The sequence below is a fragment of the Sphaerodactylus townsendi genome, linkage group LG02 (genome assembly GCF_021028975.2).
Source record: "Sphaerodactylus townsendi isolate TG3544 linkage group LG02, MPM_Stown_v2.3, whole genome shotgun sequence".
NCBI classification, from domain to species: Eukaryota; Metazoa; Chordata; class Lepidosauria; order Squamata; family Sphaerodactylidae; genus Sphaerodactylus; species Sphaerodactylus townsendi.
Window position 1 is genome coordinate 170,322,434 of NC_059426.1, and position 26,441 is coordinate 170,348,874.

The 26,441-nt window shown below is 47.0% G+C and overlaps 1 protein-coding gene across 1 annotated transcript in view; it reads left to right on the top strand.

The window, feature by feature from the left end:
- The first annotated feature begins 1,073 nt into the window (after positions 1-1,073).
- Positions 1,074-26,441, top strand: part of LOC125426401 (potassium voltage-gated channel subfamily H member 5-like) — a 37,886-nt gene continuing 12,518 nt past the window's right edge. The window contains exons 1-3 of the mRNA XM_048484658.1: positions 1,074-1,306; positions 12,659-12,735; positions 12,866-13,062. Of these exons, the coding sequence (XP_048340615.1) occupies positions 1,074-1,306; positions 12,659-12,735; positions 12,866-13,062 (507 nt within the window). The remainder of the gene's footprint in view (positions 1,307-12,658; positions 12,736-12,865; positions 13,063-26,441) is intronic.

The window sequence follows — 26,441 nt, forward strand, 5'->3', positions numbered from 1 at the left end:
TTGCTAAAACATGTTTTTAAAACAGCCCAACAGGGAGAATGATCCCGTTTTCTACCTTCGCTAACCAGCCACATAGGAAGCAACAGGACTTTATGATTTTTGGACCTAATGGAATTTCTAACGGAAAAGCAGACCCAATTAGTAACCCCCTCTCGGCACACACAAATAATTAGTAACCCACTCTCGGGAACTGGTGAGAACCTGCTGGATCCCACCTCTGAGTCTAACCCTTCTGACAGCTGGTTTCCCCTAACAACACATCATTTGTTGAGGTTTAAGATGTTCCAGCTGATGCCCAGGCAGTCCATATGATCCTCTAACTTCTTAGCCAGGGTCCTGCCATATTTCTGTCTACAGAGAGCTTAATGCTGAAGCAGCCTTGAGAATTGTTTTGCTTTCAAGTGCTCCGTGTACCCGTCTGCCCTGCAGCTGCAGTGGAGTGGGGTTGAAACTGAGTGCCTGAGTTTCCCAGTTCTCACCCACTGAAGAATGTGGGCACATGTGAGTGTGTGAAAGTACTTTCCCACTGCAGGGAAGGTAAGGGGAGGGGGTTGTGGGCCTGACATATCTATCCTGGGTAGTGGCATATCGAGAGAAAATGGAGCTGGGGCAAGAACTGAGTTTACCGTCCCCCATGGGCAGCCACCCTCCCAAACCTTCTCATGCTCCCCCCTTTTATCTTCCCCATCCTCCCTCTGTGTGCATGCCACCCCCTCCAGCCAAATCCTCCCCGTCCTCCCTCTGTGTGCATGCCACCCCCTCCAGCCAAATCCTTCCCGTCCTCCCTCTGTGTGCATGTCACCCCCTCCAGCCAAATCCTCCCCGTCCTCCCTCTGTGTGCATGCCACCCCCTCCAGCCAAATCCTTCCCGTCCTCCCTCTGTGTGCATGCCACCCCCTCCAGCCAAATCCTCCCCATCCTCCCTCTGTGTGCATACCACCTCCTCCAGCCAAATCCTCCCCGTCCTCCCTCTGTGTGCATGCCACCCCCTCCAGCCAATTAGTGCCCTTCCCCCTTCTTATTCTGTGGGTCCAGCCCACCTCCATGCTGGCCCACTTCTGCCCAGCCCACCCATGGCCTCCCTGTCAGGTGTGGGGGCCGTCCTTAGGCCTGCTGGCTCGCCCGAGGCCGCCGGGCTCTTGTGGCTCATGCGTCAGCTGCCCACCAAAGGGACTGCCCACCGCCAAGCTGTGTGCCGCAACCGCACGCCTCTTGCCCTCCCCTGCCTCGCTCGCTCACTGCCTCCACTCCTGGCTCGCCCTCTGGCTCGGGATATGTTGCTGGGTAGCTGGGTTGGAGTGACTGGGTGAGTCCAAGGCGGGGGTCACTCCTGGACTCCAACACGAGGAAGGGGAAGGAGGAGGGGTGATTTTCCGCCCCACACATGACTAAATGGCCGCTGCCCAGGGACATTTGTCCCCGTATGTCCCCCTGGGCTGGTGGATATAATGCTTTGCCTGTTCCAATGTACTCAGTTCTGACAATGTAAGTCAACAGCTTTTCTATGCTTGTGATCAATAGATAAGAATTCCGCTTTCTAAGTACTGATTCATTTATTGGACTCGTCTGGGGTTGAGACACCACAGCTGCAGCTGAAGCTCCCCCTATAGCAGTGATGGCGAACCTATGGCACGGGTGCCAGAGGTGGCACTCGGAGCCTTCTCTGTGGGCACGTGGGCACAGAGTTTGTCATGTGGGGAGCGGAAAATCACCCCCCCCCACACACACACACACATCTAGGCTGGCCTGGGCTGCTGAGCACAATGTGCGTGCACCGCAGTAAGCAGGGAGGACTCGGCTGGGGGACCTGGTGCCTGTGCTCTGGGTGGCTGCTGCCTGAGGGGGGGGCGCAGTGGAGGCAGAGATGCTGGAGAGACACAGAGAGACACAGAGTGATGCGCGTGGGACTTGCTGGAGGCTAGAGCAGGCTGGCCCCTGCTCAAGCAGGTGGGGCGGAGGAAGAGGAAGCCAACCGTTTTTTTCTAAACTAAACCTCAGCATTCAGGTTAAATTGCCAGGTTGGCACTTTGCGATAATTGAGTGGGGCTTGGGTTGCAATTTGGGCACTCGGTCTCAAAAAGGTTTGCCATCACTGCCCTATAGCAGTGATGGCGAACCTATGGCACGGGTGCCAGAGGTGGCACTTGGAGCCCTCTCTGTGGGCATGCGCACACAGAGTTCGTCATGTGGGGGGCAGAAAATCACACACACCCCACACACACATCTAGGCTGGCCTGGGCCACTGAGCACGACGTGCGCACACCGCGGTGAGCAGGGAGGACTTGGCTGGCGGGCCTGGTGTCTGTGCTCCGGGTGGCTGCTGCCCGGGGGGGGGGGTCGCAGAGGAGGCAGAGATGCTAGAGAGGCACAGAGCGGTGCGGGCGGGACTTGCTGGAGGCTAGAGCAGGCTGGCCCCTGCTCGAGCGGTTGGGGTGGAGGGAGAGGGAGCCAACCGGTTTTTTCTAAACTAAAACCTCAGCATTCAGGTTAAATTGCCGGGTTGGCACTTTGTGATAAATAAGTGGGGTTTGGGTTGCAATTTGGGCACTCGGTCTCAAAAAGGTTCACCATCACTACCCTATAGCAAGTTCCATTTCAGAGATATAAGGAACACTTCAGAACTGAACTAAATAGGCGCATTTCAAAATAGGCCATTGTGTAAGCAAAGTCACACTTCAGTACATTTTCTGGAGTTGTGGTTACGAACAAGAGTAGCGCCTAACTACCGAAAGGATAAATTTAACTACCGATGAACACATTTCCAAACGGCACCCCTTGCGCACACGTTATCCATGATTAGCAGAGACAGCCAAGCAAACATTGACTTTCTGCCACTCTTATCTAGAAATCATTAGTGAGATTATGTATTCCCCATTCCCCTGTTTTTTTTTTCTCTAAAGCTATTAAATCCTTCAAAAAGACCCATGTACAATGTTCCGATCAAGCCTGTTATATGGCAGCCAGGGATAAAAGTAGAATGAAATACAAACAAATTGACATGGATTTTTACACCCAACCATGTCTGGGAGCGCAGAATTAATAGCAAAATAGTATCACCACTACTGTGTTAACCTTTTTTTTCCCACTTGTTCTATGTCAGGCACCGGTATCTCACACTAGGATTTACAGTGCATATGTAAACAGAGTTATACCCTTCTAAATCAATTAAAGTGAATGGACAGATATCTGTTTAGAATGCTCAAGTGGATACAGACCTCTGAACATAAGAACAAGCCAGCTGGATCAGACCAGAGTCCATCTAGTCCAGCTCTCTGCTACTCGCAGTGGCCCACCAGGTGCCTTTGGGAGCTCACAGGCAGGAGGTGAACGCAATGGCCTTCTGCGGCTGCTGCTCCCGAGCACTTGGTCTGCTAAGGCATTTGCAATCTCAGATCAAAGAGAATCAAGATTGGTAGCCATAGATCGACTTCTCCTCCATCAATCTGTCCAAGCCCCTTTGAAAGCTATCCAGGTGAGTGGCCATCACCACCTCCTGTGGCAGCATATTCCAAACACCAATCAGACGTTGCGTGAAGAAGTGTTTCCTTTTATTAGTCCTAATTCTTCCCCCCAGCATTTTCAATGAATGCCCCCTGGTTCTAGTATTGTGAGAAAGAGAGAAAAATTTCTCTCTGTCCACATTTTCTACCCCCTGCATAATTTTATAGACTTCAATCATATCCCCCCTCAGACGTCTCCTCTCTTCAGTAGAACAGAATAGGAGTTTGGATTTATACCCCACTTTTCACAACCATAGGAGTCACAAAATGGCTTATAAACCCTTCCTTTCCTCTCCCTACAACAGACACCTTGTGAGTGAGGTAGGTGGGGCTGAGAGAGTTCAGAGAGAAGAAGAGTTTGGATTTATACCCTGCTTTTCTCAACTGTGAAGAGTCTCAAAGTAGCTTGCACACTTTTCCCCTTCCTCTCCCCACAGTAGTCACCTTGTGAGGTGGGTGGGGCTGAGAGAGTCCAGAGAGAACTGTGACTGGCCCAAGGCCACCTAGCAGGCTTCATGTGTAGGAGCAGGGAAACAAACCACCAGATTTGAGTCTGCGGCTTATGTGGAGTAGGGAATCAAACCCAGTTCTTCAAATTAGAGCCCATCGCTCTGAACCACAATACTATGCTGACCTTTAACCACTACACCACACTTCTTCAAGTGAAGGAGGTAGCAGAGAAAGGCCAATGATATAGGGTTGCCAACTACCAGATGGGGCATGGAAATCTGTTGGAATTTCAACTGGTCTCCAGTATACATTGGTCAGCTGGGAAAAAATGGCTACTTTGGAGGGGGGACTCTGTGGCTTTATACAGAGGTGGGATCCAGCAGGTTCTCACAGGTTCCCGAGAGTAGGTTACTAATTATTTGTGTGTGCCGAGAGGGGGTTACTAATTGGGATTTTAAGCCACGCGGATTTTTTGCTTTAGTTACGCCCCTCCTCTCAGCAGTAGTGCGCAGAACTTGAAGCCGTCTAGCAGGAGGTGCACCGGCGTGCGTGGCAGCCTGCGCCGGCGTGCATTCGTTTCCCACCCGGCGCTGCATCCTTGCCACAGCCCCGCCCAGGAATGCCCCGCCCCTGGAATGCCTGGCCACGCCCCCATCGTGCCCCGCCCATCCCCATTGGTGCTACGCCACAGTTTGAATTCCACCACCATGGGAACCTGTTACTAAAATTTTTGGATCCCACCACGGGCTTTATACCCTACAGAGGTTCCTCCCCTCCTCAAAACTCACCCATAGGCTCCACCCCCAATTCTTTAGGATTTCCCAAACTTAGAGCAGGCAATCCAATGATAGCTTTGAGTCCCTCCCAGTCTCCTCCCTGGGAATAACGAAAGAAGCCCTTGTTTTCTGCGGAGCTTCCGAAGTGGTTTCCCTACTCTGAAAGCCCCATCAAACTAAATGAGACCAGAATCCAAATTTTTCCCACGAGAGTCCCGGCGGAGGAGGACCGCCTCATCCACTTCCTCTCTTGCATTTTACAGCGTCTATAAAAGCATATTTTAATCATACCAACGCCGCTAGTTGTGACACAGCCGTCTGGGTGGTTCTATTGATTTTCCTTTTGTACAAATGAGAATCCATCATTTCACTCTGGCAGGATTCCTCTTTTTATAAATAATAGGACCAACAGATGCCTGTTCTGCAGCTTGCGACTCACTCGCTTTCCGGAAGAGTAGATATTTTGAATGCCGCCCTTCACGAATTAAATGAGATGAACTCATTCCAGTGTTGAAGGAGCAGGCCCATCAACATTTATTTTCAGCTGTTGTTGTATTCCAGAAATCTTTTGAATAGTTGCACTGACATAAAAACTAATAGAAGCAGATGCTCTTCTCTTTTTTTTAACCCTCCTCCCCCCTTACCGGGGTTCACAGTTTGAGAATTGACTCCAAAGGTGTGTGAAAGTTTGCCGTTTCGCGCTCTGTGCTCTAACTCACATGGGCTGTTTCCGCACGGCCACGCTTGGGGGGTGCGTCGGCGTATATGACGCTGATGCACCCCCCTGGGACCGTTCACACGAACGGTCCCGGTAGGGGTGGGGAAGACGGTGCAGCCTGCACAGAGGCTGCGCCATCCCCCGAACGCCTTACCGTCCCCTCCTGGCTTCCGGCGCGTCGCACAGGCCAGGGGACACGCCCCCCCGACCTGCACGACAGCTCTAGAGTTGCAGGGCAGGGGGTGCATGTCCCCTGGCCTGTGCGATATGCCGAAAGCCAGGAGGGGACGGTAAGGTGTTCGGGAAAGGGGGGGTAATGGCGCCTTCCAGCTGCTGCCGTTCACACAGCAGTGTTTGGAAGCCGCTGCTTTTGAAAAACCTTGCTCAGGGAGTGAGGTTCGAAAGCAATGGCTTCGCGCCGCTCGAGGGTTGTGAGGCCAGCGCTGCTGCGATGCAGTGGCGGCGACCGTGCGAACCCCTCCCCAGGGACGCTGTTTTTAGCGTCCCTGGGACGCTGTATTCCACCCGTGCGGAAACAGCCATGGTTACAAGCCCTTTGCTGGCAACTGTTAGGAGTATGGGGATGGTAAGGTTAGCAACTTTATTATCCACCCCCCACCCCCCATACTCCTAACAGTTGTCAGCAAAGGGCTTGTAATGCCATCGAGTCATTTTCTCCAGGGGCACTGATCTTCATTATCTGGAGATCAATTCTGATTGCAGGACATCTCCAGATGCCATCTGGAGGCTGGCAACTATTACGAATCCCACCACTTAGCCATATTTACTGCAGGTGGAATGCAGCACACTAAGAAAGAACTGGTTCTGGTGGGTTTTCCGGGCTGTGTGGCTGTGGTCTGGTGGATCTTGTTCCTAACGTTTTGCCTGCATCTGTGGCTGGCATCTTCAGAGGTATATCACAGAGAAAAGTCTATTTCACACTGTGGACCCTTCCGCACACGCAAAATAATGCGTTTTCAAACCACTTTCACAACTGTTTGCAAGTGGATTTTGCTATTCCGCACAGCTTCAAAGAGCACTGAAAGCAGTTTGAAAGCGCATTATTCTGCATGTGCGGAAGGAGCCTGTGTCTAGGTGAGAAGGGAAAGTTTAGAGTGGTATATTGTCCATGTCCCAGGGTGGGGAACCAATCATTGTTTGGGCGGAACTTGCTATGCAAAGGTGTGGCTGAGTGCATTGTATTGCGGGTGGGGTTATCAGTCCATTTTTTAAGTACTGGGAGCCAGGCTTTGCTAATTTTTAACGTCTCTTCTTTCTTATTGAAGTTGTCCTGGTGTTTGTGAATTTCAATGGCATCCCTGTGCAGTCTGACATACCGTGTTTCCCCGAATATAAGACAGTGTCTTATATTAATTTTTGCTCCCAAAGATGTGCTATGTCTTATTTTCAGGGGATGTCTTATTTTTCCTGTGTTCTGTTCGTCGGGCATGCTTCCAAACAAAAACTTTGCTATGTCTTACTTTCGGGGGATGCCTTATATTTCGCACTTCAGCAAAACCTCTACTATGTCTTATTTTTCGGGGATGCCTTATATTAGGGGAAACAGGGTAGTAAGCTTCTGAATTGTCCAGAATTTCAGTGTTCTCAAATAAAATATTATGTCTAGTTTTGTTTAACACATGTTCTGCAACTGCAGATTTTTCAGGATGGTTAAGCCGACAGTGTCTTTCGTGTTCCTTAATGCTCCTTATAAGAGAGAACTGCTTGTGATTGACTGATTTTTAGAAGCAGAGTTCTTTAGTCAGTGAGAGGAGTTTTGTTCAGAGTACGCTAGTGAATGGATGTGTGGGATGAGTTCTGTTCTCTGGTGGTTTTAAGGCTACTCTGATTGAGGGACTGGAGAGTCAGATTAAAGAGGGACCTGTACTGAGTCCCTAGTGTAACAAAACAATCTCGCTAAAGAAACACACGGGTTGCTATTCTGATTCCTCCGAAGGGAATCCATGCTTAGATACTGAGCAAGGAAACTTATGAGAGTGGTGGGATTATAATAGAGAAAAGAGAGGAAATTGACCTTCTAAGAGATAGAAGGAATTCCTGCTCTGGAAAGCAATGTGTAGGCAAGATATATCGAGTGAAGGAATTGTCTTTGCAGTTTGGGTGAGGGAAACTGTTTTGAAATACTTACCTGAGGGTAATCTGAAGGACTTTCTAACTAAGAGAAAGAATACTGAATATTATTTCACCAATACTTAAGTGCAAATATCTGTATATGTATATCAGCCTGATGGTAACATCTTAGAGGAACTAAGCTACCGGTAGGAACCTGAACTATACTGTAACCAAATATGAAGAAAGTTACAGCGGCAGCTTGTGTAGAATAACGTTGCAATTTACCTGCTTCATATTTCTTGCTATTTCAATATTTTGACAAAACAGTTTCTGTTCCTGTAAATAAAAACTTCATTTTTCTTCTTTTTAAAATTATAAAGCATCTGGTGCCTCAGGTTATATTTCTGACAGAAAGGAAAAAGTTTATTTCCTGTTATCTCAGAGCAGACCTCTGCCTGGCTCAGAGGTGCCCACACTGAGCAGCTGATGAACATTTTACATTGTCGTTTTATTTTTATAAATGTGGGAAAGCACAAAGTGAAATATAACTTAAAATCGTCACATTTACACTACTGCTGTATTATAACAGTGGACAAGGGGGCAGCTCAGTAGCAGCCGAAATTGACACGTGGAATTTTGGAAGGAAAAATCTCAGGGCACTTGTGGGCAGAGGGAACGCCCACATAGTTGTTATAGCAACCCTAGCAGATACTGACAGTGTCACATGATGCCATGACATCACTTCCCAAACACTCGGCCTCTAGGACAGCAGCCTTCCAGGAAACTTTCCTTTAAGTTCAGTAACTAGTCTGACCCTGCTCTTGGGATCCCTTAGATCATAGGTGTCAAACTCACAGCCCTCCAGATGTTATGGACTACAGTTCCCACCATCCCCTGCCAGCATCATGCTGGCAGGGGATGATGGGAACTGTAGTCTATAACATCTGGAGGGCTGCGAGTTTGACGCCTGTCCTTTGATTATGCCTTGATCCAGCATGAAGCCCTCTTACCACATAAAGCATTGTTTAGATGAAAAATAATATATGAGAACAGGTGGACAGCATCTTGTGACATTTTTGATTGTTCACAAGGGGAATGTAAATCGAAGCTAGAGAACAGTTAACAGAAGGAAATAATCGTCGAGGGTTTTTCTACGCATAACTATTAGAAAGATTCAAAGCAGACAAAAGGCTTGATGGTTTTGATGACGATAAATCTGAATTTGAACAAGATTTGTGCACAAACGGTGACCACGTTGTAGCTAAGATGTATGAATTTTTGTTGAGATTTGGAAAAGGAGGAGTGAAAGAATGTGTGATGAAGTGGGCTGTTAATTTTGAGTAGAATGGGCAAATATGTGGTTTGAAGGTCTCAAGCGTTCTCTAAGTTCTAGACTTAAAGAGAACATTTATATTATTATTATTATTATTATTATTATTATTATTATTATTATTATTATTATTATTATTATTATTATTATTATTATTATTATTAATTGTATTTAATATACCGCCCCATCCCTGAAGGGCTCTGGGCGGTGTACAACATAAAACCGTATATATAAAATCAACATGAATACAATTTCCATAAATACACTTAAAACAGTAATTGCTTCCAAAAAAGGCGTCTCGCGAAAGCCTTACTTAAACTAAAACTTAAACTTAACCCTCCTAAAAAAAGGGGGAGGGGGGAGGTAATGGGTCCTGATGACATTGAGGACCCAGAGAATAAAGGGGAATAATTATAAAATGATGTATCGATGGTACTTATCAGTGGAGAAACTGGCAAAAATGTAGAAAAATGTTTCAAATCAGTGTCGTAAATGTGAGCATCATGAAGGCTCATTTTATCATTTATGGGGGTGTTGTAAGGACCTTGGTGTTGTGAGGAGGGCTGGGGGCCCCGTACCCCAGTCACTACTCCCACGGGTTACGTGGGGGCCCGTTAGGTTGCCAGCTCCTCCCCCTGGAATAAGAAGCGGGGGAGCGCTGCATTGCCTTTGGCCTCTTCCTCCTGTGCTCACAGCGCCCTACTCCTGTCAGTCTCCACCTCCCACTGGTTTAGGCCAGGGGTCTTCAAACTATGGCCCTCCAGATGTCATGAACCCTACCACTTGGCCATGCTGGCAGGGGCTGATGGGAATTGTAGTCCACGAACATCTGGAGGGCCATAGTTTGAAGACCCCTGATTTAGGCCATCAAGATTGGAGGGTATGGCAGCATGTAGAGCTATGTGTACTCCCATAAGGCTCAGCAGCTAGTTGGAACCAGAGGCCACAGGCTCACACTTCAATCATGCTATGTGAGACCGTGGGGGGGGGGCAATTTGGGACCTTGTCCTGGGTGCCATTTTCTGCAGCTACACCTTGGTGTAAGATACCTGAAAATTCCAGATACAAATTCATGCAGTAATCTGAAGACTTTAAAGACTAATATACAACTGAAACCAGAGGTGTATCTTTTGGGCTTTAGGGACAGAGAGCTTGAAAAGAATGAAACTTTGTTTTTTCCACATGGTATTGTAACCTCTATCTGTGGGTTCTGTGGGGCAGAACTTGGAATGAGTTTGCAACAACAAATTTTAAAAACAAAATGGTTTACTTTCTTAACATATAACATATAACATATAACATCAACATTTAACATCACACTTCAAGGTCCTGTTCAGGTTGCATTTTCAAGTCCTTATATTTACAGTCTACTGATATTGCCAAGTCCAAACCTTCTTTGCAAGTGGGTTGGCTCCTGAAGACTCCAAGGGCTTGATGAACAGGATTCAACATGATGAAGGTTTCCAGGAGAACTCTCACCCATTACAAACACAAAAACCCTTAACAAGCTGTTAAGGGCTTATACCAGGGGTCTTCAAACTATGGCCATCCAGATGTTCATGCACTACAATTCCCATCAACCCCTGCCAGCATGGCCAAGTGGTAGAGCTCATGGGAATTGTAGTCTATGAACATCTGGAGGGCCATAGTTTGAAGACCACTGGCTTATACAAATCAAGGTCCGAGTCTGGTAGCCTTGTCTCCTCCAAACTACATGAGTTCTGCAGCCTTCTGCTGCTTTGAATCTCTACCCCTTTCTGGGTCAACCCATTCTGAGCATGGGGGTTACAGTATCAGCAGTGAGAATCATATACGCACGCAAATGGAAAACTGCATCCGTACCTATAACGGAAGACTGGTTTGTGAAATGCTAAAACTGACAGAGATGGCAAAACTTACTTCTTTCATTTGAAAAAAGAACTGATCTAAATTCATGGATAGTTGGAAACCCTTGAAAGGCTTTTTTGCCTGAAATAGGGAAAAATGGATTGATGCTTTGTGGTTGAAAACTGTGACTTGTTTTAAGGATATCGATTAAGAGTTCATTTCTATTTTGACTGTAAGTAGGGAGCAAGGGATAAAATATTTAAGTGTGACTATATTCAATACAGAAGGAATGGGGAACCTTTGTATGGATTTTTTCGCTTTGTATGGTTTTTATACTGTGACCTCTTTTTTCTCTTTAGGATATTGATTTGTTATAGCGTTTAATAAGTCTTAATACAGAAAAGAAAAAGAAAAGGAAAAAAATCATATCTGGATCCAGCTCAAGCTGTGAATCCTATTCTATCTGTATTGAGTTTCATGGTATCTTTTTTTATTCCTGTGAACTACTTAAGGGAAAACCAGTTTTGGTCAAAAAGCGGAGTAAAAATAATATGTTTTCTTGTGTATCTTGGATTAAAGAAACATTAAAGTGAACCAGTATGATATAGCAGATAGTCCCCTTCCGCACATGCAGAATAATGCACTTTCAATCCACTTTTAAAACACTTAGCACCTGGGCAGAATAGCAAAACCCACATGCAAACAATTTTGAAAGTGCATTATTCTGCATGTGCGGAAGGGGCCTGAGAGTATCAGAGTAGGATCTGCTTGATCCAAGTATAGATCCCCACTCACACCATGGAAGTTTGCTGAGTGAACTTGATCCAGTTACACAGTCTCAAAATAACACACCTCACACAGCTATTAGGACAAAATGGGGAAGAGAGGCATGTTGTAAGGTGTTTTGAGTTCCCATTGGGGAGAAAGACGGAGTACAAATGAAGTAAATACATACATTGGCACCTTCCACTGAACTTGCTTAGAGGGATCTGGGTTAACCTGCAGCTTACCCTCCTTAAAAACAGTGAAGGTCACAGAAAAGTGCACAAGATGACTTTCAGCCCTTGAGATCATTCGACATAGCAGACTTCAGGGTTGCCAGACCATGCCATAGAGTTCAACACAGAGTTTCCAGCTATTCCTAGAGTGACCTGCTGATGTCATGGCACATGGCACATGTGCTACCAAAGTTATGGACCCTCAAATGGGTAGCCCCAGTCTCCTGTTAGCTCCCATTGGAAACAATGGGGGATGGGGCACCCCCTTTTGGGGCCCATAACTTTGGCCCCCCGAATCAAACCTCCCCAAACCCAGATGGTACCAAAAAAGCCCAAATGCCTTGCATTCGAATTCGTTCATATTTGGGCAGGACATATTCGGCAGATTTTGACCCGAATATGCCTGAATCTTTGCCCAGATTCAGGCCGAATCCAGTATTTGTTGCGCCCAAATCTCCAAGCCTAGTGAATTTATTGTTGACCTTTGGGTACTTAATTTTGTTGTTTTAGGGTTATGTTTTGCCTTCCCTTCTGCTATTTATTTAGATCTCTAGCAACCAGTCTCCTGTTAGCTCCCATTGGAAACAATGGGGGATGGGGGCACCCCCTTTTGGGGTCCATAAATTTGGCCCCCCGAATCAAACCTCACCAAACTCGGATGGCATCATCGGGTCAGTCTTCGGATAATACCCTGACATTTTGGTACCACTAGCTTTACAAATGCGCCCCCTGCAGGTCAAAATGCAAAAACACCAAAAAATACCCCCCCAAAGCCCGAATACCTTGCATTTGAATTCGTTCATATTTGGGCAGGACATATTCGGCAGATTTTGCCCTGAATATGCCTGAATTTGCCCAGATTCAGGCCGAATCCAGTATTTGTTGCACCTGAATCTCCAAGCTTAGTGAATTTATAGTTGACCTTTGGGTACTTAATTCTGTTGTTTTAGGGTTATATTTTGCCCCCCCTTCTGTTATTTATTTAGATCTCTAGCAACCATTTGGCGGTTGGCAACCCTGTTACCAGCAGGAGCCCCCCACCACCACCACCACCACCGCTATGGTAAGCCTATGATTAAATTGAGTAGGAGTGGCAATGAAAACAGAAACACAGGAATGCCAGGAAGTGTGGCTGAGAAGAAAGCTAGCTAAGAAGCATGCTTTGACGGAACTTTCCCCTTGCTTTCTTGTAGGTAAAGGCGACGTGTTTGGTGACATCTTCTGGAAGGAGACCACCCTGGCCCACGCTTGCGCTAACGTGCGGGCCTTGACCTACTGCGATTTGCACATTATAAAGAGGGAGGCCTTGTTGAAAGTTTTGGACTTTTATACCGCATTTGCAAACTCCTTTTCAAGAAATCTGACACTCACCTGCAACCTGAGGAAAAGGGTAAGCGCTTCTAAAATCAAGAATTGCTCGAACATCGTCAGGTAGAATGGCCTTCTGTATTTATTTAGTAAAACATTTGTAGCCCATCTTTCTCCAAGGATACAAACTTCTGCAAAACACAAAATGGCGGACGTGAGCGGTGGGAACCGAAGTAAGACGTTTGGGTGAGAAAAACAAAGCGTTCCTTGCCTGATGGTGTTTGCTCAGCAGGCAGGAATTTTTTTCTACCTGGGCTGGGGGGTGGGGGAGGAAAAATGACTAGTTCAACTATTTTTGAAAAACCCAGGTTGAGAGAAATATAATGGGACAGACTCAATTTGGGGAAGAGAGCTGTGCAAAAGTCTTCCCCAATACACTTTTTATACCAGTGGTGGCGAACCTTTGGCACTCCAGATGTTATGGACTACAGTTCCCATCATCCCCTGCCAATTGGCCATGCTGGCAGGGGCTGATGGGGATTGTAGTCCATAACATCTGGGGTGCCAAAGGTTCGCCACCACGGTTTTATACCATCCTAAAGATGTTACGTTCATGTCGGAATCCACCATATAGCTGGAAGGAACCTCCTAAGTCATCTATTCCAAGCCTCTACGCAATGCAGGAAATGCACTACTACCTTCCCCATCCCACATCCCCAGGTGAATCTTACTCTATGTCCAGTGGAAGGTTAAAAAAAACCCCTTCAGTATCCCTGACCAAAAAAATCATCTTCAGTTTTCCCTGACTAATACAGCCTGGAGGAAAATTCCTTCCTGACTCCAAAGTTGCAATTGGAGCATGTAAAAAAGGGCTACAAGAATCGAGCATTGACTCATCCCTTCCTGCCCTGTCTCTCATGGCCTGCCTGAGTTCACAGAATCAGAGGGACATCTAGCCTCTGCTTATGAAGAAGGAAAGCCCACCTCCTCCCGAGGAAGCCTGGAGACCAAGCTCTATGAGGAAAGTCTGAGGGACTGGGGACTGTTCAATCTAGAGAAGAGGGGACATGTTTGCTCTTTTTAAGTATTTGAAGGGCTGTCGCTTAGAGGAGCACAGGGAGCTGTCCCTGTTGTGGATAGGACTCACAATAATGGGTATACATTACAGGCAGAAAGGTTTCATTTGGATCGTAGGAAAAACAATTTTACAGCAAGGGTTGTGCAACCGTGTAATTGGGTACCGTGTAATTGGAGCATCAGTGGCGTAGGAGGTTAAGAGCTCGTGTATCTAATCTGGAGGAACCGGGTTTGATTCCCAGCTCTGCCGCTTGAGCTGTGGAGGCTTATCTGGGGAATTCAGATTAGCCTGTACACTCCCACACACGCCAGCTGGGTGACCTTGGGCTAGTCACAGCTTCTCGGAGCTCTCTCAGCCCCACCTACCTCACAGGGTGTTTGTTGTGAGGGGGGAAGGGCAAGGAGATTGTAAGCCCCTTTGAGTCTCCTGCAGGAGAGAAAGGGGGCATATAAATCCAAACTCTTCTTCTTCTTCTACCTAGGGAGGTGGTGAGCTCCCCCTCAGTGGCAGTCTTTAAGCAAGAGCTAAAGAGTCACTTGTCAGGATGCTCTAGGCTGATCCTGCATTGAGGGGGGAGGCTGGACTAACTGGCCTCTATGTCCCCTTCCAACTCTATGGTTCTACGATTTTATAAGCCTGTCCCACTGAGAAACTGCTCTAACTGTCAGGAAGTTGAGCCGGAAACTATTTTGATTTAATCTTCAGCCACTGGTTCTGGTCCAACCTTCTGGGGCAGCCGAAAACAATTCCGTCAGAGCATGTCATCTCATAACCAAGCTGCGGATCTCTCTATCGATGCAACCCCCTTGGAAACCACTCTAATCTCCTCCCAAATTAGTTTTAAGAAAAGTACCTTTAGGGTCGGTTTAGGCGCCACTTCAACGAGTAGATGCCCGTCTTATCTTGGTGTGTGTGTGTTCCAAGCCAGTTTAATGAAGGTTATATAAAATTTTATTTGCCTGCGGAAATTTCATCACTGTGATGAATGGATTTGCGAAGCCTGCACCCAGATGCTTTTATGGCCGGAATGGATTTCTTCTCTCTGTAGCTACTTCATCATCAGATAAGGAGTGCGTGGAGGGGAAAATAACTCATAAATATTACCATCTGAAACCTAGTGCTCATAAGAAGGCAGGGGGGCGTTACGATTTGCCGGGTCCCGGGTTAGACTTCCAAAATTTGGCTTGCCTGTTGCAGGGCACCCAGTTTGAAGATGTGGGACAGTTCAGCCAGACTGGAGATGAGCTGCTGCTCAGGGGTAAAAAGTCACATATGAAAATATCTACTCAAAATGTAAAAAGGCTACTAAACACCAAGGCTGTGTTGAATGGAAAGAAGGTGACAATACCATATTCAGCAGGGGCGTATCTACCAGGGGACATGGGGGTCAATTGACCCCGGGCGCCACGCAGTAGATCACGTGGGGAGCGCAAAATCACCCCCCATGTGATTAAACTGGGAGCCTGCACATGACCCTCTGGACGGGCTGTGGCAACTTAGCAAGTTGCGGGCCCGCCATGGCTTGCCAAGTTGCCAGGACCCAGCGCCGGCTGCTTCAGCCTCCCCACCTCCATCGGAGCAGAGGCTGTGCCTGCTTCGCTCCGGGGATTGGAGTGGTAGACTTGAATAAGTTGGGTGTCAGGGGGGGCACCGGAGCAGATGTTGCCCTGGGCGCCATTTTCCCCCGGTTCACCTCTGGTAGTCAGCAAAGTTGAATGCATGATCAGTCTCTCCTTGTTGTGTCATGTTGTTTTGAGTCACGGTGGTGTAGAGGCTACAGCATTGGGCCAGTCATTTTCTCTCTGCCTGATCTACCTTACACGGTTGTTGTGGGGAAGAAGAGTTTGGATTTATACCCGACTTTTCTCAACTGTAAAGAGTGTCAAAGTGGCTTACAAACACCTTCTCTCTCTGCCCCTACCTTGCAAGGTAGGAGGGGCTGAGAGAGTTCTGAGAGGACTGTGATAGGCCCAAGGTCACCCAGCAGACTTCATGTGGAGGACTGGGGAATCGATCTTGGTACTCCAGATTAGAGTCCACCGCTTTTGACCTCTGCACCACGCTGGCTTTCACAGCAGGATTTATGCTGTCTGGAGCGACTTGGATAAAGCGCTGGATAAAAAATGTACTAAATAAATAATAATGATTATTAAATGGAACCTCCATAGTCAAAGGCAGCAGCTCTGTTAATATCTATGCTGAAGAGGGGAGCATCAGAAAGAGGCACTGCATCTAGCACTTCTAGGAGTATCTGGTTGGCCAGAATCTACCAGAGCCATTCCCAATTTTGTATTTCTTTAATGTCTTCTCCTTCCAAATCTAGCAGATTCTGGACTTTTTAGTGTTAAGTAATCGTGGTTGTTCTCTTAGAAATAGGAACCCGCAGGCAAACGAAGCTCAATTGAAATCTCTGACATCTGACTTTTAAATCTGGGTGTTTCACGGGATTCATTTCAAGAGAGAATAACAGAAATAGCCTGAACGGGACTTCTGTCAATCACGGTTTTATTTCTCACTGAATAACTGCAACATTTCTTGTTAGTTCAGTTTCCCCCAAAATTTTGCTGAAGGGGATTCCCACTGTTTTGGAAAGCAATAAGAGCATCCTGATTTTGAAGTTGAGAGAGAGAGAGAGAAGATATCGCATTTCCGACTCACAGTTTCTCTGCATTTCTCTGTGGCACCAAAATGCAGGTGCTTTATTTATTTTTAGTCCTCTCTGGAGTTCTGGGGTCTGTGCTGAAAGTGAGTTGTGGATGGCTTATCGTTTGCCCAGGAGCGGCAGGAAATATCCCACTGGCCCCCTCAGCCCTCGATAGTTTGTGGAGAGGAAAAATTATATGGAAGGGTTTAGTCAGTGGTGGGATCCAAAAATTTTAGTAACAGGTTACCATGGTGTTGGGATTCAAACTGTGGTGTAGTGCCAATGGGGCTGGGTGGGGCACGATGGGGGCGTGGCCGGGCATTCCATGGGTGGGGCATTCCTGGGCGGGGCTGTGGCAAGGACGCAGCCACTGCACCGGTCCTTGGGCGGGAAACGAATGCACGCAGGTGCAGGCTGCCACGCACGCCGGTGCACCTCCTGCTAGACTGCTTCAAGTTCTGCGCGCTACTGCTGAGGAGGAGGAGGGGCGTAACTAAGGCAAAAATCACGTGGCAAAATCACCCATTAGTAACCCCCTCTCGGCACACGCAAATAATTAGTAACCTACTCTCGGGAACCTGTGAGAACCTGCTGGATCCCACCTCTGGGTTTAATGGTGACACTCTAGGAATCTGCCCAAGCTCTGTGGTAAAGACCACTGAGATTGGGTGGATTCTTAGAATGACACCTGGAAATGAATGACACTGCCTTGAAATGTCGCCTTCTCTAACCATAATATATCAAATACATTTTAATCCCATCTTTCCCACCCAGGGAGCTCAAAGAAGAGGACAGGGTCATCCATCTGTCCTCAAAAAAGTCCTGTGAATAGGGCTGATAGTTCTCCTGACTACGCAGTGGCAGTCCTCACTGCTCCTCAGCTCTGGGCAGTTTTACCATAGAGTTTCTGATGATTCCACTGCTTGACATAACTTCCATGGAAAACAGGAACCGATGAGGGAGGTTCGGGAGAGACTGGTGTGCTTGTGAGGGTGAGAGAGATTGTGCTTCCTTGAGCTCCTTGCACGAATAACGCCATAAAAACGTGATAGGGCAGTCTAGCTGTATCATTTTTCAAGGGCATCGCCTACCATTGATTTTTTAAAAATCACAGTTTCTTTTTCTACCAAAAAAATGGTTCAGATGAAAATAGTTACAGGTGGGTTGCCCTGTTGGTCTGCAGTAGAAGATCCTGACTAGAGTCTAGTAGACATGGCAGACCCATACAGTGGCGTAGTGCCCAGGGGACGAGGGGGTCTTGCCCCGGGTGCGTGCGGGGGTGGGGGTAGTGATGTCAGGGTGGGGGAGTTTCTGGATGTTCTGGGGATGTTCAGGAGCGGGCGTGGGCGTGGCAGGGGTGCAGTTTCCCCTCGCTATGGCTCTGAACCCACAAGATTTCCAGGATTTAACTTTCAAGAATCAAAACTCCTTTCATCAGACATCTAATTCCCTCCATTTCTTGGTAAGCGAATCCAGAGACTTGTTAGCATCCAGTTGTACTCTTTCCTGGGGCTTGTGCCTCGACATCCATCTTCTGGTAGCTCTCTCTCAGCGATGCAATACGAACCCCATTAGTATTTCTTCTGTGATCTCACAACTTGAGGCAATAGGCAGACTAACATCTGACACAACCGTTTTTCAGGGGTGTTTTTAGTCCAAATTACAGCAAGGAGCCGCAACAGACGACTCGGCAGGCCGTTCTTTCTGGGCTTTGATTTGGATCTGAGTTGTGATCTTGGGGTAACGTGATTATCTTCCTTTTCCAACTCTGGTGCTCAAATCGCCCCAAACTGGGTTTGCAGTTGGCAAAGACAGAGGCGGAACAATTTAGACTGAGCCGAGGTACGTCTGCATACCTGAGGAGGGTATACCACTCTGGGGTTGGAAATTCTTGGAGTTTTAGGAGTGGGACCAGGGGAGGGCAGGGTAAAAGGCCATAGAGTCCACCCTCTAAACCAGCTGTTTCTCCCAGGGGAACTGACCTCTGTAGCCTGGAAGTCGTTCTGGGAGGCCTCCAGGCCCCACCTGGAGATTGGCAAACCAGTAGTTATGTACAGATGAGAAATTACAAAAAAAAAATCAGTTCCTTTTGCTGTCCTGGTAGCATACTACTGATGGTGGCCATAGCAGGAGGCCACATCTGAAAGGGCAGCTCCTATGCAATCAAATTGGGGGGGGTGATAAGTATGTTCCCCTTGGCAGCTACCTCTGGCAGTGCCATTCTTAGAGTGACACCTGGAAAGCAGCAGTGGCGTAGTGGTTAAGAGCAGGTGTACTCTAATCTGGAGGAACCGGGTTTGATTCCCCGCTCTGCCGCCTGAGCTGTGGAGGCTTATCTGGGAAGATCAGATTAGCCTGTATACTCCAAGGCATGCCAGCTGGGCGACCTTGGGCTAGTCACAGTTCTTCTGAGCTCTCTCAGCCCCACCTACCTCACAGGATGTTTGTTGTGAGGGGGGATGGGAAAGGAGTTTGTAAGCCCTTTTGAGTTGCCTATAGGAGAGAAAGGGGGGATATGAATCCAAACACTACTACCACTACCACTACCACTACCACTTCTTCTTCTTCTTCTTCTTCTTCTTCTTCTTCTTCTTCTTCTTCTTCTTCTTCTTCTTCTTCTTCTTCTTCTTCTTCTTCTTCTTCTTCTTCTTCTTCTTCTCCTCCTCTTCCAGCAGCAGTGGCGTAGTGGCTAAGAGCAGTGGCAAAGAGCAGGTGCACTCTGATCTGGAGGAACCAGGTTTGATTCCCAGCTCTGCCGCTTGAGTTGTGGAGGCTTATCTGGGGAATTCAGATTAGCCTGTGCACTCCCACACACGCCAGCTGGGTGACCTTGGGCTAGTCACAGCTTTTCGGAGCTCTCTCAGCCCCACCCACCTCACAGGGTGTTTGTTGTGAGGGGCGAAGGGCAAGGAGATTGTCAGCCCCTTTGAGTCTCCTACAGGAGAGAAAGGGGGGATATAAATCCAAACTCCTCCTCCTCCTCCCCCTCCTCCTCCTCCCCCTCCTCCTCCTCCTCTTCTTCTTCTTCTTCTTCTTCTTCTTCTTCTTCTTCTTCTTCTTCTTCTTCTTCTTCTTCTTCTTCTTCTTCTTCTTCTTCTTCTTCTTCTTCTTCTTCTTCTTCTTCTTCTTCTTCTTCTTCTTCTTCTTCTTCTTCTTCTTCTGGTGAGCCTTCTGCGGGTTTGCCAGCCCGTGTTCCCACCACATCCTGCTGCGGGTTCACCAGTCCAAGTACTCAACTCCATCTCAATCTGGCCTGGCCTGTTGTGGGCTGAGCAGTTCAGGCATCCACTCTGCTCCTGATTTGTCCTGGCAAGTCACCCCCTATCCCAGTCTGGACTGGTGAGCCCACGGTGGGCGCATCAGCTGGGGCAGGGGTCTGCAACCTGCAGCTCTCCAGATGTTCATGAACGACAATTCCCATCAGCCCCTGTCAACATGGCCGATTGGTGGGGGCTGATGGGAATTGTAGTTCATGAACATCTGGAGAGTCGCAGCTTGCAGACCCCTAGGGCAACCCCCCCTCTCTGTGCTGATCTAGGCTGGCAAGGCTATTTCCTTTACTTTTGAAGAGTTGTCTTTTTTTGTTGAAGAGTCACAGTTCTCTCAGAACTCTCTCAGCCCCACCTACCTCACAAAGTGTCTGTTTGGGGGCAGGTGGAAAGGGAGGGAAAGTAATTATAAGCACCTTAAAGGTAAAGAATAGTGGGATATAAAAGCCAACTCTTCCCCCTCCCCTTTTCATCTAAACCAGTGGTGGCGAACCTATGGCACTCCAGATGTTCATGGACTACAATTGGCCATGCTGGCAGGGGCTGATGGGAATTGTAGTCCATGAACATCTGGAGTGCCATAGGTGTGCCACCATGGATCTAAACTGTCAGTTGCAGAAGAATTCACACCACTGGAGGAACCAAAGCAGCCGCCAGATTTCATGACCGTACAGTTTTAAAATTGCACTTTCTGATACAGGTTCTGCCTAAGATTGAAACTGCAATTGATTTCTTCTTTCCAAACTGCTAGCAAAATGAGAAACTTGGCAACGGTCATTGCGTCGGCTGCACACAAACACATGAAATTGCTTTATGCTGAGTCAGACGCTTGGCCTATCAAAGTCATGGCTCTCCTAACTGGCAGCTGCTCTTCTGCATAGATCTTCTCACCTACAATTTTAAAGCCAAGATATGCATGGTGTAGTGGTTAAGAGCAGGTGGATTCTAATCTGGAGAACCGGGTTTGATTCCCCACTCCTTCATCTGAGTGGCAGAGGCTTAGGAGGTTAAGAGCTTGTGTATCTAATCTGGAAGAACCGGGTTTGATTCCCAGCTCTGCCGCCTGAGCTGTGGAGGTGTATCTGGGGAATTCAGATTAGCCTGTGCACTCCCACACAAGCCAGCTGGGTGATCTTGGGCTAGTCACAGCTTCAGAGCTCTCTCAGCCCCACCTACCTCATAGGGTGTTTGTTGTGAGGGGGGAAGGGCAAGGAGATTGTAAGCCCCTTTGAGTCTCCTGCAGAAGAGAAAGGGGGGATATAAATCCAAACTCTTCTTCTTCTCTTATCTGGTGAACCAGATGTGTTTCCACACTTCTACATTCCTGCTGGGTGACCTTAGGCTTAGGGTGGTCGCAGTTCTCTTGGAACTCTCTCAGCCCCACCTGCCTCACAAGGTGTCTGTTTTGGGGAGAGGAAGGGAAAGGAGCTTGAAAGCCACCTTGAGACTCCTTACAGGAGAGAAAGGTGGGATATAAATCCAAACTCTTATTATTATTTCTTTAAAATATTAATACCCTTGACAATGCCAGTTGTCAAGGCAGCTGACGAAACACAAGATACGATATGCAATTATAGCATAACTCAGCGTTAAAAATAAACCACGGGTAGTTTAATAGTCAAGTTTGCAAAAGAAAAAAGCACAACTGTCTTATCATCTGGGGAATATATTGTGTAAAGTGGACATAGAACACAAAAATGGTATAAAAATAGGGTTGTTGTACAATCGGCAGGAGGTTGTGGAGTAAGGACAGAGGGGAAATGCATTTCATGATGTCACTTCTGGAAAAAAACTACGTAAGCTACCTTACATCTCTCTAGGAATCTCTAGGAAATCTATGTCTCTCTAGGAATCTGCTTTGGAGAGTGGGTGGGATGTGGGTGGGGGGGGAATTGCAGCATTGTGTGATGTCATTTCTTGAAAAAAAATTAAGAAGAAGAAGAAGAGTTTGGATTTATATCCCCCCTTTCTCTCCTGCAGGAGACTCAGAGGGGCTGACAATCTCCTTGCCCTTCCCCCATCACAACAAACACCCTGGGAGGTAGGTGGGGCTGAGAGAGCTCCGAAAAGCTGTGACTAGCCCAAGGTCACCCAGCTGGCACGTGTGGGAGTGCACAGGCTAATCTGAATTCCCCAGATAAGCCTCCACAGCTCAGGCGGCAGAGCTGGGAATCAAACCCAGTTCCTCCAGATTAGATACACGAGCTCCTAACCTCCTACACCTCCTACGCCTCCTACGCCACTGTCTCTCTAGGGCCCCTTCCACACAGCAAATGTATAACAGGTTGCAGTCATGTTAAAGGATCCCATTTTCGTGTTCACATGCATCCGTGCAGGCAGCGATTGGCGCCCACGGTAACAATCCAGGTTGCTGTCGTGCCTTCACACTTAGACAGTAGATTTTTGTTTAGCTTACTTTCCACCGATGCGTAGCTATGCAGACGTGCGCACATGAACCCCCACAGCCATGCTGGCATGTAAAAACTGCATTAAAATGCCCTACAAGAAGCAAATTATGAATGCCAGGAATAAAAACTAACTAAAGGAAAGATCTTAATTACAACAAAGAGGTGGGAGGGGTTAATCAAAAGGCCACACGCAAGTATAATTTCCTCAGACCTCTCTCACCATTTTTATTCCACCTTTCCTTCCAATGATTTCAGTGTGGTCTATCCCCATTTATCCTCATAGCAGGGAGACCTATATCTCCAGGACTAATTCCACTGTAGCCCTTCCAGGGGATGGATGGGCAGGCTGATGGGAATTGTAGTCCATAACATCTGGAGTGCCAAAGGTTCGCCACCACTCTGTGACTGACTCACGGTCATCAGCTGAGCTCCATGGGTGAGGGGTTTTCTTTTAACCAGGGGGCTTTCGACCTGCATCTCAAGGGGGTATGCTAACCATTGCACGGTGCTGCCTCTCATCCTTCCAGTCCCGAATGACTGGAGGAATGTGTTCCAACCTTCCATTTTTTAAATACAAAAGTGTTGGTAATATGAAAGCATCTGTCTAGAGGAATGTCGACGACTATATAGATGACAGCCCGGGGATGTTTGCCAAAAGTATTGACCTTCCAGAAACAGAGCCCTTTTACAGCCAAAGTATAATTGGCTCCGAAAGGGAACATTTTATGCATTGTGTTTACCCCCCACCCCCAAAAGGGGGGGGAGATGGGAAAAGCAGGAGCAGATTTCTTGCTGTAATTGAGTCCAGCCTGGCTGGATTCCAAGGAAAGAGTTCTTGCCAGTGTTGTTTTAGATGGGAAGAAACAATTCGACCCCTTTTGTACCCATTTTTTGCATGTTCTTTCTGTGAATCTTTGTATTTTGCGCAGTTGCGTGGCTTGCGTTCCCAATTTTTGTTGTGTTTCTTTTGCTCAGTTTTTATGTTCTTGATATGCCATTGTTGCAAAAAACAGGTACCAATTTTAACAGTGATAATTCTATTAGAATATTGCTGTTGTTGTTAGCAACAGTAGTGTAGTAGTAGTACCCTGTTTCCCCGAATATAAGACACCCCCTAAAAATAAGACATAGTAGAGGTTTTGCTGAAGTGCGAAATGTAAGGCATCCCCCGAAAGTAAGAGGTAGCAAAGTTTTTGTTTGGAAGCATGCCCGACTAACAGAACACAGAAAAATAAGACATCCCCTGAAAATAAGACATAGCGCACCTTTGGGAGCAAAAATTAATATAAGACACTGTATTATATTCGGGGAAACACGGTAGTAGTAGTATTTCTTGCATTAGCCATAGGCCATCACAATCAATGTATAAAACAAATGTTAAAAGACATATACTGTAACTATAAACAACATACCAAGGATAAAATCTTCTGAATTCAAATTGCCCAGAATGAAACCGAAACTATTGTAACACCCGTTCATTTCTGTTAAATGTTGTATAATACAATAAGCTTATCTCATTACCAGTTGCCTAAATCAACGTATCAATGGGGAATGTAAAAGCACAAAGTGCAATATCCAACACAAAATATGACAAGCAATACCATCAATGTAGCCTGATGGATGGATGGATGGATGGATGGATGGATGGATGGATGGATGGATGGATGGATGGATGGATGGATGGATGGATGGATGGATGGATGGATGGATGGATGGATGGATGGATGGATGGATGGATGGATGGATGGATGGATGGATGGATGGATGGATGGATGGATGGATGGATGATTGGACTTTTATACTGTCCCATCCCCGAGGGGCTCTGGGCGGTGTACAGCATAAAATATAATTATAAATAAGTTACTAAAACCTTTAAAACAGCGATAGCAATAATAGAAGGCGTCCAACCAACCCCATTTTTAAAATCCTCCCCAGGAGAGGGGGGCGGCAAGTCCCATTAGATGATAGGCCCAGATGTAAAGAGCCAATTGGGGGGGGCACCATTTCAGCGGCTGGTCCCTCCAAAGGCCCGGCGGAACAACTCCGTCTTACAGGCCCTGCGGAACTCTTTTGAATACCAAAGGGGAATGGGCTACAATTTGGCTTTATTCGGAGTCATTAGGGCTGTTTCCTTCTTTATTAATACTGATAAAAAGATGAAAGCGGCCACTTTTAGTGTGACTATTGAGAACACATCTGCCAGAAGATAACTAACTTTGTCCTCATCTGCCCCTTTCATGTCTGTCAAAATACCTGCGAGATATCTATTGTGTATACGCTCATAAAATTAGTAGTAGTAGTCGTCGTCGTCGTCGTCGTCGTAGTAGTAGTAGTAAGAGTTGCCACCCGCCAAATGGGCCTGTAGATCTCCTGGAATTAGAACAGATCTCCACAAAACAGAGATCAGTGCCACTGGAGAGAATGAGCTGATTCAGGTGGTGGGCTCTATATAGCGTTGTACCCTGCTCCTCCCCAAATCCCTCCCTCCCCAGCTTCCAAAATCTCCAGGTATTTCTCAACTCAAGAGTTGTCAACTGTAGTAGCAGTAGTAGAATTTACAAAAGTTATACCATGCCCTTCTGCCCTCCCCAGAGTTGCCGAGGCAGCTAACAGATTCAAAACACGCATCATAAAAATATGTTTTTAAAAACCATTAAAACCACATAAAAACACATCATTAAAATAATTAAAGCCAAGCAAGACACAGAGGCAAAACCATTAAAAACAGCATGTGGTGAATGAGAGGGTTGACGGCTGTGACAATTAAGAACATAAGAGAGAGCCTGCTGGATCAGACCAGAGTCCATCTAGTCCAGCACTCTGCTACTCGCAGTGGCCCACCAGGTGCCTTTGGGAGCTCACGTGCAGGAGGTGAAAGCAATGGCCTTCTGCTGCTCCTGCTCCCGATCACCTGGTCTGCTAAGACATTTGCAATCTCAGATCAAGGAGGATCAAGATTGGTAGCCATACATCGACTTCTCCTCCATAAATCTGTCCAAGCCCCTTTTTACAACTATCCAGGTTATTATGCCTAATAAAGGTTTTATATATGTATGCATGTAAAACTATCCAGGTTAGTGGCCATCACCACCTCCTGTGGCAGCATATTCCAAACACCAATCACACGTTGCGTGAAGAAATGTTTTCTTTTATCAGTCCTAATTCTTCCCCTCAGCATTTTCAATGGATGCCCCCTGGTTCTAGTATTGCGAGAAAGAGAGAAAAATTTCTCTCTGTCGACATTTTCTAGCCCATGCATAATTTTGTAGACTTCAATCATATCCCCCCTCAGACGTCTCCTCTCCAAACTAAAGAGTCCCAAACACTGCAGCCTCTCCTCATAAGAAGAAGAGTTTGGATTTATATCCCCCCTTCCTCTCCTGCAGGATCCTGGTCGGAAGTACACCTTTTTGAAACCGTGCGCCGAACACAGAGCAGGGGTCCCCTCCACTTTCACTTTTGAAGTGGGGAATCGACCCAAGTTAGTGCTGGAATAGAAAGTATTCTTTGCTTTATTTCACGTAACCCTTTCCCCCCTTGTTAGCAAGTAAACCCTTTTTATATAATCACAGCAACTGTCTCGTGGTCTCTTATTTGCGCTCTGCGAAGTCAACATTTAATTCCAACAAAAAGGAATGTTTAATCTCCTTTGTCCTGAAGTTGTCTGATTTTTTTTTTTTTTTAATCTACGGGACAAGTCTGAGCCTCCCATGAGCCAGAGCTGTAGGGGGTGAGGAAGAAACAGGACATTTGGTTCCCTCCATCAATAAAAAAAACTTGCCATGTTCCTACCGGGAAATCTTTTCCTTGCTTCCCCCCCCCCCCTTTTACATGGTCCAGTATTTGGGAAGCGATACCAAAAAAAAATGTGGAAAAGACGATTCTCGATCATTTCTCCCAGGCGGATAGAGCGAGATTAACCCCCTGAAATCTCTTTTCCAGGCAAAACTCCAGGCCGAAAGACGACAGGCGTTTAGAGAGGCGTTCCGATTCTGGAGATTAAGTCATTGTCAGTTGCTTTTACCCGCCGAAACGAGAACACGGTTCTCCGGGCCCATCAGC